Below are 12,760 nucleotides of genomic sequence, written 5' to 3' on the forward strand. Positions count from 1 at the left end.
GGAGAATATTAAAAGTGCCTCAGACTCCTAGGAGACCAAACTAATCTGTGTTGTAAGTACAGAATTCTCCTTACAAGTCAGGATGGCCAGAGTTTGTCTCTCTTACTTCGGACATATTATCAGGAGGGACCAGTCTCTGAGGAAGGACATGTGCTTGGTAAAGTGGAGGGTCAACGAAAAAGAGGAAGACCTCCAGCAGCAATGGGCTAAAGGGTAGCAACAAGGATGAGGTTGGCACAGGCTGTGGCAGTATTTCGTTCTGTTTGCATAGGGTTGCTATGAGGCAATATGGATTCTAGGGCACCTAATAACAACATCAGCAGCACTCTAACTCATGAAACTCTGGCATTGTCAACAGTGGTATGAGGCAGACCTCTCTGGGATGTCATCGTCTTTGGGTCTTTTCAGAAGCATTCAGAGTCTCAGAAGTTATTGAATACAATTTTGTTAGCGGCACTGTAGAACTTAGCAGATGGATTTTTCTTGACCATCAGGTGCTGATGACTCACCAGGCCCTACTCCAACCACAGAGCCAGAAGTCTTCACCCCATCGTATAAGCCATCAGGTAGGTCTGTACACACCACCATGTATACTATTGTGGCTGGGATCCTCACTTGGTTTCTCTCCCTCTCTAGAAAGTCTTGGTCTTAAGCCCAGATAGAAAGGTCCTTGTAGTGCATGACTTCAGGGGGAACACTTTCATGGGATGCACTGTGATTGGTATCCCAATGCTGATCGCCACCTCTTCCAATATGGGCATGGTGTTCCCAGACTTGTGCAGCTCAGAGGCTCTGCATGGTACATAATGTCCAGGGCTAGAAGAGGGAACAGCCATTGTACATCATCTGAGTGTACGCCAACTGGCATGGAACAGAGAGGAAACAAGTCTTTCATTCCATCACCTGTGGTAGCTGTTGTTGGGTACTGTTGCATAGGTTCTGATTTATAATGATCCTATGTACAACAGATCAAAACACTGTCCAGTCCTGTGCTGACCTCACAATCCTTGTTATGCTTGAACCCAGTGCTGTAGCCACCACATCCATCCATTTTCTTCCTTTATTTTTTGTTGTTGTTGACTCTCTACCAAGCGTGATGTCCTTCGCCAGGAATTGCTCCCTCTAGAAAACAAGTCCACAGTATGTGATTCTAAGCATCTGGCTGTATTTCTTTCAAGACAGATTTGCTTGTTCTTCTGGCATTTCATGATATATTTGGGGTTTATTATTCCACCATTCTTATTCAACCTGTATGCTGAGCAAATAATCAGAGAAGCTGGCTTCTATGAAGAAAAACATAGCATCAGGATGGGAGGAAGACTCATTAACAACCTGTGCTATGCAGATGATACAACATTCTTTGCTGAAAGCAAAGAGGACTTAAAATATTTACTAATGAAGATCAAAGAGCACAGCCTTAGGTATGGGTCACACATCAATATAAAGAAAACAAAATTCTCCACAACCAAACTAATAAATAACATCATGATAAATGGAGAAAAGTTATTAAAGACTTCATTTTGTTTGGCTCTGCAATCAACACTGGAGTCCTGGGGTGGCGCTGTGGGTTAATGCACCAGACTGCAAAGCCATTTGAACTAGAGGGTTGGCGGTTCAAGCCCACCAGCCGCTCCTTGGAAACCCTATACAGGGTCGCTATGGGTCGGAACTGACTCGAAGGTACTTAACAACAACACAATCAGCACTCATGGAAGCAGCAGTCAAGTAATTAAATGACATATTGCATTAGGCAAATCTGCTACACATGACCTCTTTAAAGTGTTCAAGAGCAAAGATATCAGTTTGAGGACTAAGATTCTCCTGACCAAACCACGGTATTTTCAACAGCTTCATATACATGTGAAAGTTGGACAGTAAATAAGGAAGCCTATAGAAGAATTGATGCATTTGAGATATGGTAATGGAGAATAATATGAAAATTACCATGAACTTCTGGAAGAACAAATCAATCTGTTTTAGAAGAAGTACAACCAGAATGCTCCTTAGCAGCCAGGATGGCCAGACTTCGTCTCAGACTACAGACACGTTATTAGGAGGCACTAGTCCTTGGAGTCCTGGTGTGGCACTGTGGGTTAATGCGTCAGACTGCAAAGTCATTTGAATTGCAAGGTCGGTGGCTCAAGCTCACCAGCTGCTCCTTGGAAACCCTATACAGGGTCGCTATGGGTTGGAATCAACTTGAGGGCACTTAACAACAAGTTCCTGGAGAAGGACATCCTGCTAGGTAAAGTGGAGGGTCAGCAAAAAAGAGGAAGTCCACCAATGAGATGTACCAGCACCATGAAAAAAACATTGTGAAGATGGCTCGGGACCAGACAGTGCTTTGCTCTGTTGTGTATGTTGAGTCTTGACGATACCTAACAACAAATCCAAAAAAAGAGAGAAAAGAGAAAAGATGAACAAAAGACTCCATTGCCATGAAGTCTAGCTCAACTTACAGTGACCCTGTAGGACACAGCCGGCCCTGGGAGTGTAGTGGCTAATGAGCTGGGCTACTAACCACAAGGTCAGCAGTTCAAATCTGCCGGTCACTCTGCAGGAGAAAGATGAGGCTTTCTACTTCAGTAAAGAGTCACAGCCTCAGAAACCCCATACAAGGTCACTACGATTTGGAACCAACTCGACAGCACAGTCACCACCACCATAAGGCACATTAGAACTGCTCTCTTAGGGTTTCCAAGGTTGTAAGGTGTTACAAGAACAGACTGCCACATCTCACTCCTGTGACGTGGCTGGTGGGTTAAACCACAAAGTCAAGTGCTTAACCACTGCATCATCAGGGCTTCCTCAGGCTACCTAACCCAAAACCCAAACCTGCTGCCCCGGAGTCGGCTCCAGCTCATGGTGACCTCACAGGACAGAGGAGGAGTGCGGCCTAGAGTTTCCCAGGCTGTGAACCTTTCCAGAAGCAGGCTTCCACATCTTTCTCCCAAGAAGTGACTGATGGGTTCAAACCACTGACCTTTGGTTAACAGCTAAGCACGTTAACCACTGTGCCACAGGGCTTCTCAAAGAACTAAACCGTAGAGTCAATTCTGACTCACAGTTAACCCGTAGAGCAGAGTAGAACTACTGCATAGGGTGTTGTTGTGAAGTGCCATGGAGTTGGTTCCGACTCATAATGACTCTGTATAGGGTTTCCAAGGAGTGACTGATGAGTTTGAACCACCAACCTTGTGGTTCAAACTGACCTTGTGGTCCAGTGCATATCCTACAGTGCCAACCAGGACTCCATAAGGTTTTGGAATCTGTTGATATTTTACAGAAGAAGACTACCACATCTTACTCTCGTGGATCGGCTGGTGTGTTTGAACTGCCAACCTTGTGTTAGCAGCCCAGTGCTTAATCCACTGCACCTCCAAGGCTCCGTTTAAGTCTGCATCATTGTTGCTGCTGTTAAATGCCATCTAGTCTGTTCCAATTTATAGTGACCCTGTACAGGGTTTCCAAGGAGCAGCTGGTGAATTTCAACTGCCAACTTCGTGGTTCACAGTCCAGTGCTGATCCCCAGCACCACACCAGAAGCCCAAGGCTCTAAAATAGTCACACAGACATCCTACTATCTGGTAAGAGAACATTCACCACAGCCAGATGCCACCTCAGGTGTCTCAGGCTGCTGCTTAGGTGACTACAATGTTCATAGGCCTTGAAAAGTTGTGTTCTCAGAGCCCTCTTTCTTCATAAAAAAAAACAAAAACTCAAGATCATATCTTATGACTGTGCTGGTATAAAAATGAATATAATCCAGATTGACTTTAATCATTAGTTTTCTTCTGGTTTTAAAGAATTCAGATATCTCCATGGTCCCCAGGCACTTGCTGAAGCTCTTGAACCAAGAGCTTCAGCAAGTGCCTGGGGACCATGGAGATATCTGGTCTCTGAGCTAAGCAAGTTAGAAATTGACACTACATATTTGACTGTGACTTCACTCTCCTAACATTTGTCCTTATGAGATTGGGTTTTGGAATACCTAAAATGGGGGTACAACGTGCCCAGTGAAGGAGGCTTCCTGCGGAGCCTCTGCATTACATAAGACTATAGATGGAATCCTGAACAGCATCCTGAATCTTCAGAGGTGGAAATTTTCCATTTGAAAGGATAGGCAGACCAGCCTGGAGCAGCTAGAAGAACAGAAGATACTACATGAAAGAAAGACCAACAGGAAAAATACAAAACAGTAATGGCAGTCTGACTGACTACTACAAGAACAAGAAAGTTGCTCGCCCAGAAGACATCAAGGCAAGTGGTCGGGTCCCCTCAGAGCAAACCCCCTTCCAAGACGAAGACTCAATGGGAATACACTCTGATTGGTGGCCACGTTCATCACCAATAAGGGGAAGTGAGGGAAAAACAGCAATGAAGCTGCAAGCTAAGCCCTAAAATGCTCAATAGACTCCTGTGAACCCGGGTGGAGCCCTGGTTGGCCAGTAGTTTGGCAAGACCTGGGGACTCTTTGGCCCAGAGTCAATGACATAGCCACAGAGGACTAGAGTGGAGAGTGAAACACCCAGCTGATAAGAAGAGAGGGCATATGCACAAGAACACCCACACTTGCAGATAATACCCACTTGACCTGGCTTCAATGACTGGATAATCAGAGCTCAACTAGAAAAAGAAAGAAGAGGAAAAAAAGAGTAATCTGATACAATGTGATGAACTTGACCTACACCTATGGATGCAGTAGCTCAAAAGAGGGAACAAATCTTTACAGAGAGGAGCATTCCCACCCCCTCCATACACAGAGCAGACAGGGATGGACAACTTGGATATTGGCTATCCAAAGTAGGGGGGCTACAAAGGCAAGAAGTGACTGGCTTACAAGCTTTTAAGGGGGAACCTAGATCCAGAAGGCATGGAGGAACATCGAATCTCCACTGAGTAATATCCAATCTGTCTAGGCGGGGCTGATGAAAAGAAATGCAGATAGGTCTCTTGTGATACAAAAATGAATAATTGTCATGAGCACTGATTGTGAGGGTTGGAAATGTAAAGGTAGACGTTTTAAAGCAAGGAGGGGAGTGATTAACTTTGCAGTCTAGGAGCGGAGGTCCCTGGGACCATCAAGGGAGAAGAGCGGAGAGCAGGACCCTACCCAGAGAAGCAGTGATGCCAGAGATGGAGGCAGAGATGATGATGTGGAGAGATGGAGCAGCTGGGGTTTTTAAATCCAGAGAGGGAGAGGGGCTGTGTGCTGACGACCAGGGGGCAGGCTTGCAGGGTATCCTCTATGGTTGGTTGACCATGGCAATGAAACGATATATGATAGGATGAATGTAACGATATACGATAGGCATTGTAACCATGGCAATGATACGATATACGATAGGATGAATGTAAAACTAAAGTTCTCCCATGTAAACTATCACATAATTCACAATAAAACATTAAAAAAAAAAAGCACTAGTAGAAGAGTTTGATGGAGTAAGATTATGACTATATCCTGACACCAGCACCTCTTCTCCCACTGTTTTGTGTCTCCCAGGGGTCTGGATGGAGGTGAGGCTGGTGAACGGCTCAGGGAGGTGCTCAGGCCGCGTGGAGATCCTCATCCAGGGCACATGGGGGACTGTGTGTGATGATCTCTGGGACTTGGCCGAGGCCACTGTCGTGTGTCGCCAGCTGCAGTGTGGTCAGCCAGTGCAGGCCACCACAGGGGCTCACTTCGGGGCGGGCTCTGGGCATATCCTGCTGGACAATGTGCAGTGTGTGGGCAGCGAGAGCCACCTGGGGCAGTGTGTGCACAAGGACCTGGCTGGATTCAATTGTGGCCACCTGGAGGATGCCGGTGTCATCTGCACAGGTGAGGAACTGGCTATCGGCCCTGGTCATTTGGAGGACTACTTCTAATCTCTTTACTATCCCAGCCCCTCAACATACGTCCACAGACACACCCCAGCCCCACCGCAGCCTAGCCCAGAAGGGCGGGCTCCAGGCAGGTAACCGGTATGACCAACATCCTTCAAAAGGGATGCCCAGCCTGAGCTGCTGGAGTGTCTCAGAAGCTTGAATTTTTAAATCTGAATATTTGCCAAAAATAATCCTAATACTTACATTTCTTGAAAAAGAAAATCCAAGCACAAAACTTCAAATTCTTTCATTATATTCACTGGCTGCATTAGAGAAAACTGCTTCCTTTGATTATGGTACGGGCTTCCCTGTTTGCTACACTCCACACTGTGTAAATCTCTTGTTTATCTTCTCCACATGGCCCTCAGAATTTTTTGCATTTATGACCTCCCATTGATGGGGCAAATTTGTCAGCTGCTGTTCAAGGCCCTCCATGTTTGGGTCTGACGATCTCCCCAAGCCCATCACCGGACCACTCTCTGTTGTTCTGGTTGACTCGCCCCACAGGACTCCCCACCCTTTGCTTATTCCTGCCACTGTAATAGCTTCACTAGGAAGGACAAGTTCTTCTGGGCTGCACCTGGTCCATCCTGAGCTGCACCTCCTTCAAGGAACCTTCCTCAACACATGAAGACCATGGGAAAGCACACATTGCAGTACCTCTCCTGATACTCAGCATTTGCTTCCTGGTCTCATGTCCCTAATTGCTAAGAAATGCCAAGATTCTTGAGGGCAAGGTCTCTGCTTCCTACGTCTTATGCCTCCAGCAAAACTTTACATGTAGGAAGCCCCTAATCAACATCCACCTATCAAATTGTGATAACATGAACTGTGTCTCTTCATACCTATAGGTGCTGATTCCTCTGGTGCTCTGCCTACAGGTAAGACCACATTTTACATTTGATGTCATATCTTAGACTCGGTTTGATGTAAAACATATCATGAGCTTTAGAGTCAGATCTTGGTTTGATTCTCAGCTTCATTCATTTACTCGCCCATTCATTCAAGAGATATTGACTGAATTCACCATGTGTCAAACCCTTGCCAAGCACTAAAGATACAACAGTGATTAAAATCCCCTTGTCTCTTTTTTGCATGGGGTTTACATATTAATGGGGAAGATGTGGCCTATGGTAACCCTTAGTTGTGTCCTCAGCCAAGTTATGTCCTTTCTCTTGGTCTCAGTTTTCTCATCATTAAAATAGGAACATTATAGAAAATGGGCTGAATATGGCAGTGTCTGATGGTACCTGACACCTGGCATATATTCACCAAGTGATGGGTTCCTTCTCTGGTCACATGCTGACCTAAGACATGTGTGGGATGGAAATGGCTTTGAGCTACAGGAATCTGGTTCTGGGTTGGCCTCCCACCAGTTGAATGTCCTTGGTCCTCAGTGTCCATGTTAGAGTCTATTCTTCCTAATATTCTAAAGGTGCCCTGGTAGCATAGTGGGTTACATGTAGGGCTGCTAACCATAAGGCCAGAAGTTCAAACCCCTGAGCCGCTGCACAGAAGAAAGATGAGACTTTCTGCTCCCATAAATATTTGCAACCTCAGAAATTCTATACAGGGCCACTATGAGTCGGAACCGACTCGACGGTACCCAGCAGCTAACATTCTATGACTTTGACATTCTCCAACAAGGCAAGAATGATGACCATGTGGATGGACTGCATTATGTATATGCCACTATGAAATGCAAGAAGTTGTTGAAAAACAGAGAAATGGATCTCTTAATAGAAATTCAGGGGCCCTTCCCTGCCCTGTATTATTACGAAAAATTTCAAGTACAAAGCAATGTTTGAAGAATTTAGCTATGACCCCCTACTTAGCCTGTATGATACATTTCTCTATCCAGTCCCCCTATATTAAGCTATCAATCCATCTTATTTTTATGAAGGTTTTATTTACTTGCCAGGAAAGTCAACCATTTTAAGGTCAAGTTTCATGCATTTTGATAATTGTACGGTTGTGTTGTCTGACCTTAAAAGTTGCTCTCCTGCCATTTCAACGTTGATCCCATCCTCCCCCCATGAATCTATGGTGTGACCTTCTGTGGTTTGTTGGGATGAAGTCATAGCAGTGATATACATGGGGAGAGGACATGGGGAGAAGGTGGTCAACGATGACCTCTCAGGGAGCAGGCCAACTGGGGTCAATTGCCCATGAACTTTGCTTTCACTAACGGCCACTGGGGGCATGTGGCTTGCCAACCAACAGCAATACCATGCTCAATCCTAAATGGAGCTCACTGGGATATGAGGTCACTGGTCGTATAATGCTGAACCCTAGGAGGAGGTAGGCAGTGCTAGAACATTCTCTGAATGTTCTGATTGTTCCTTAATGACAGCCCTTCCTTCCTTTTTATTCATCATTAGACCTTGGGAATCTACTTTCCACATCAACAGTGATACCTGTGGTTAAACATCCACCTTCTTCTACACCTTCAGGTAGGGTTGTGTTTTTATGCAACTTACTATAATACTTTTGATTATATCTTCTGAGCAACTTCATCTGTTCAATAGCGAAAGATAATGAGAGATAGGTCCGTGGCTATTATCTGAGGTGACAGAGGTGAGGGCATCACATGGCTTTCATTACCCCCCAGGTTAACTCAAGTTTCTGCACATGAGCTTGAAATAGTCTCAGTTTATGAGGCCCCGGGAGGCTCTATACTGATGCACCATGACGTCTTTCACGTTCTGTGGCCAAATCAAGCCACAGGCTGTCAGCCCAAACTCAAGGAGCAGGAAGGTAGGTTCTACCTCTTTCTAGGATGAGCTGTACTATTACATTGGGGGAAACAAGGACACAAGGAAGAGAATAACTATAGCCAAGTTTGTAACAAATCTACCACGAGCAAGTGACCTTATAACAGAGTGTTGACAAGGAAGACATTTTAGGCTCCTTAGAGCAGACAGATCTGGGAATGAAAAACAGGGTCCCTGTGGCCAGGCTGAGTTCCTGGCAGGTGGGAACAGAAATCACCACCTGACACCTTGTTCTTCCTCAGGAAGCTGGGCACCCATACGGCTGATGGGAGGCCAAAATAGATGTGCTGGCCGTGTGGAGCTGTTCCACCAGGGAGTCTGGGGCACCGTGTGTGATGACTTGTGGGATCTGAAGGAAGCCAACACTGTCTGCAGGCAGCTGGACTGTGGTTGGGCCATCTCAGCCCCGGGCGAGGCCCACTTCGGGGAAGGTTCTGGGAAAATCCTCCTCGACAATGTGCACTGTAGGGGAGACGAGCAGTACCTGGAAGAATGCTCCCATGTTGGCTGGTTTTCCCACAACTGTGGTCACAGTGAAGATGCCAGTGTGATCTGCTCAGGTAAACTTCTGCTCCTTCCCTGGCCAAGAGAGTACTTTTCAATATCAGGGTAGAGCTAACTACAGAAAATGAACCTGTACTTTACCTGTTCACTGTGTTCTCATTTCTCACACCTACAGGTGCTGGATACTCAACCATCACACCACCAGGTAAGGAAGCCAGTGCTCATATCTGCAGTTCATCAAAGTCTTGGAGAAAGTCTTGATGGAAACTAGATGCATCCTATTCTGTGAGCCCGTGGCATCCTGAGAGAGAAGGAAGGAATCTCCTGGTTGTCCAGTGAGAGAATGGGGTGGTACCTTAGTCCAGCCTCATGTTTACCTCCAATCTGACCCCATGCATTTTCCACACAAGAAACAGATTCTACATTTCTCAGACTGCTGAACAGCACTTTGGGTGTGTCAGTTCGGTGCATTGCATCATGCAGAACAATGAACTATGGGTAGAGAGGTGATTAAGCACAACTCCTGCCTTGGCAGTCCTGGGCAAACTCAAGGTGGCCAATTCTGTTTCTAATCTTTCTTTGCCTCTGCCTTGTTCATGGCGTAGAAACAAAGGAACAGAGCTCTTAATCTTCCCACATGCTCTCAACCCAACACCCAGAATTTTCCATGCCAATCTCTGTCTCTCATCAAACCCCCAGATCCCTTGATGCCCTCAGTCAAAACTAGATTGACAAAGCCCAATAAAGCTTACTTCCCACCCCTGCCTGAGTTGTCAACTCCTGTGGGTGGAGATAAATTGGTCCAGGGAAAGTATCTCTAGTGGGTGACACAGAGCTGAGAGCCACTCTGGTACGAGAGACAATGAGGGAGGAGGACAAGGTCCACATCATCCTTCAATCTTGGCTCATCACTGCAACATGAATCAATGTCTTCTAGTATGACCTGGGTCACAGCAAGAGGCTACAGAAGCCATAATTATATGTCTTTGATTTTTGGAAACCCTCAAACTTTTCTTTAATCTCATTTACACATGTGAGAGGAGAACAATGCATCCAAGTCTAAGTTAATTCCTTCCACACATTAAAACCCGCTTCATGTGCAGGCCTTACTCCCAGAGACCCTACTTTAGAAGTTCTGGGATCGACTTTAACAATGGGCTTGTTCAAGGCTGCAGGGGGATGTTCATGAACAGATGGGGGTGCAGAGCTCAAGCCAGCTGATGTTCCAGATGTCCTTTGTGTTTAACAGGTCCCACACCGGCTGACCTGGCAGGGAAAACGCCTGCAGGTGAGACTTCTGTGTCCTCAGCTACTCTGGTCATCATCCTCTAATCCAAACCCTAAAGTGATTCTTCATAGCAACTGAGCCAAAATCATACTGCCCTGTCTGGGTTATCCCAATGAGTCAGTGCTCTGAAAGAAGGGCCTAATAAAAAAGATCAATTAATTTATGGTTTAGATTACATTTCTAGTTCATCAAAGAAGGAAGTCCAAATAGTCTAGTGATGCCAGCTTTTGGGTGTGCCGACATGGCCACCATGAGTGAAGGATAGGCATGTGATCATGAAGACAGCAATTTAGCCAGGGTCATCATTGAAGTGACGATGATCAGTCCTTTCTCCTTCTCTGACATTCTCCATCCTCCTCCTCCATCCTTTCTTTTTCATCTTCCATTGTACTCTCCTCTCTGACCTGCACTGGGATGTCAGAAGCTCCATTTTTAGCACTGCTTGTTCACAAGGACTAAAATAATGTTGGTGCCTAGAAAGTCTGCCTGGGCCTTCTAGAAAAGAGGGACAGCTAGATGGCAGGGGCCAACTGGACCACCACACACAGTCAGATCCTCTGATGGAGGAAAACCAGGTATTCCCATGGTCATGGACAGCACCTTTCCTTGGAGACTGAATGTTAGATGGGTGAGTAGACAGACAGACAAGCAGATAGAGAAACAAAGGAACAGACACTGGATGGGCCGGTGGATGCAGAACGTTTTCAGTATTTGTGGGAGGTTGGTGTGGATAACTTAGGGCAATTTCTTCCCACCATTAAGATTACAATTGAAGGTGGAGAGGACACTGCCATCTTTATAGACACAGAAGAGAGATTCCACAAAGGCTCAGTCTTTCCTGGGGGAGAGCTGAAACAACATTTTATCATCACAACTGTCCAAATGTAATGTAAATGGCAAAGTCAAGGCTATTGGATTCACCACGAGGGAGTAAATCAAGGGAAAGGTTCTGACCACCAGTAGATAACAGCTCTTTCTGAACAAGTCCAAGTCCATGGTAGAATGCTCAAGAGGAGAAAGATATTTCAAAACCCAAATTTTTAAACCCCTAATTTCTTAAAATTGCAAGACTTTTTACCTGGTTTATACCTGGTTTGCACTAGTTTATCATGGAAATTTCTAAGACACACTCATAAAGTAATGATCAATAAAACTCTTTTGGGGGGGGGGGAAATGTAAAGGAAAAGGTATGAATTACAAAATAGTAAAGGGAACAATGGAAAAAAAACACAAAAAAAACAACAACCCTGGAATTCTAAACTATCTTCTTTCTTTCTCTAGAGAAATCTCCATGTGGTGGCATTATTACAAATTCTTCTGGAGCGATCAGGAATCCCCCCCAGAATGAAATGCATGACAACATAACCTGTGTTTGGGAGATCAAGGCTAATGCTTCGGATCATATACTGCTGGCATTTCCATATCTTAAGTAAGTCTAGAGCAGGGTCGCTGTGGAATTGGAACCAACTCCATGCACACCACCAACACCAACACCAAAGCCTGTGAATCAAGTACATCGTTGCTGTGATTAGTACCATTGAGTAGTTCCAACTCACAGCAACGCTGGAATGGGTGTCCAAGGAGCTTCTGATGAGTTTGAACCACTCGCCGTATGGTTAGCAGTCCAACGCTTATCCTACAGCATCTTATACTGGGTAGTTGAAAAATCCAATCATTTACTCCTCTGGTTGATTCTCATTAGAAAAGTTCTTTTAAATAAATAATCTGCACTAATTTCTATGTATTAGAAATACATTTAATGTTTATTTTGTAATAATTGTAGGTACTCAGGACATTGAAAAACTATTACCTATAGTCCCATGTCCTCTTCACCTAAGTTCCCCCAGTGACAGCAAACATCTTATAGAACAGTATCAAAGCCAGGACGCTGACACCAATACAGTACTGTTAACTAGACTACAGGCCTCATGCCGTTCCCACCATTTTTTTTCATATGTACTTATGTGTGTGTTTATGTGGTGCTAGGCGGTATATGTTGTTGTTGCTAGATATTGCCAAGTTGGTACCGACTCATAGCGACCCTGTGTACAGCAGAATGAAACACTGCTTAGGGATACATGTTGTTGTTGTTGTTGTTGTTGTTGTTGTTAGGTGCCATTGAATCGGTGCCGATTCATAGTGACCTTATGTACAGCAGAATGAAACACTGCCTGATCCTGGGCCAACCTCACTATTGTGCAAATGCCTGAGCCCATTGATGCTGCCACTTTGCTTATCCATGTTGCTGGGGGTCTTCCTCTTTTTCTCTGACCCTCCACCTTACCAAACATGATATCCTTCTCCAGTGACTGGTCCCTTCTGACAC

General features: G+C 45.2%; 1 protein-coding gene across 1 annotated transcript in view; it reads left to right on the forward strand.

Annotated features, from left to right (window-relative positions):
• The window catches only part of LOC102814845 (deleted in malignant brain tumors 1 protein-like), a 90,649-nt gene that overhangs the window by 34,013 nt on the left and 43,876 nt on the right, over nucleotides 1–12,760 (forward strand). Inside the window, exons 3-6 of the mRNA XM_006867461.1 lie at nucleotides 495–566; nucleotides 8,885–9,202; nucleotides 9,322–9,351; nucleotides 10,396–10,434. Of these exons, the coding sequence (XP_006867523.1) occupies nucleotides 495–566; nucleotides 8,885–9,202; nucleotides 9,322–9,351; nucleotides 10,396–10,434 (459 nt within the window). The remainder of the gene's footprint in view (nucleotides 1–494; nucleotides 567–8,884; nucleotides 9,203–9,321; nucleotides 9,352–10,395; nucleotides 10,435–12,760) is intronic.

Source organism: Chrysochloris asiatica, unplaced genomic scaffold (assembly GCF_000296735.1).
Source record: "Chrysochloris asiatica unplaced genomic scaffold, ChrAsi1.0 scaffold00105, whole genome shotgun sequence".
In the NCBI taxonomy this organism is placed as follows: domain Eukaryota; kingdom Metazoa; phylum Chordata; class Mammalia; order Afrosoricida; family Chrysochloridae; genus Chrysochloris; species Chrysochloris asiatica.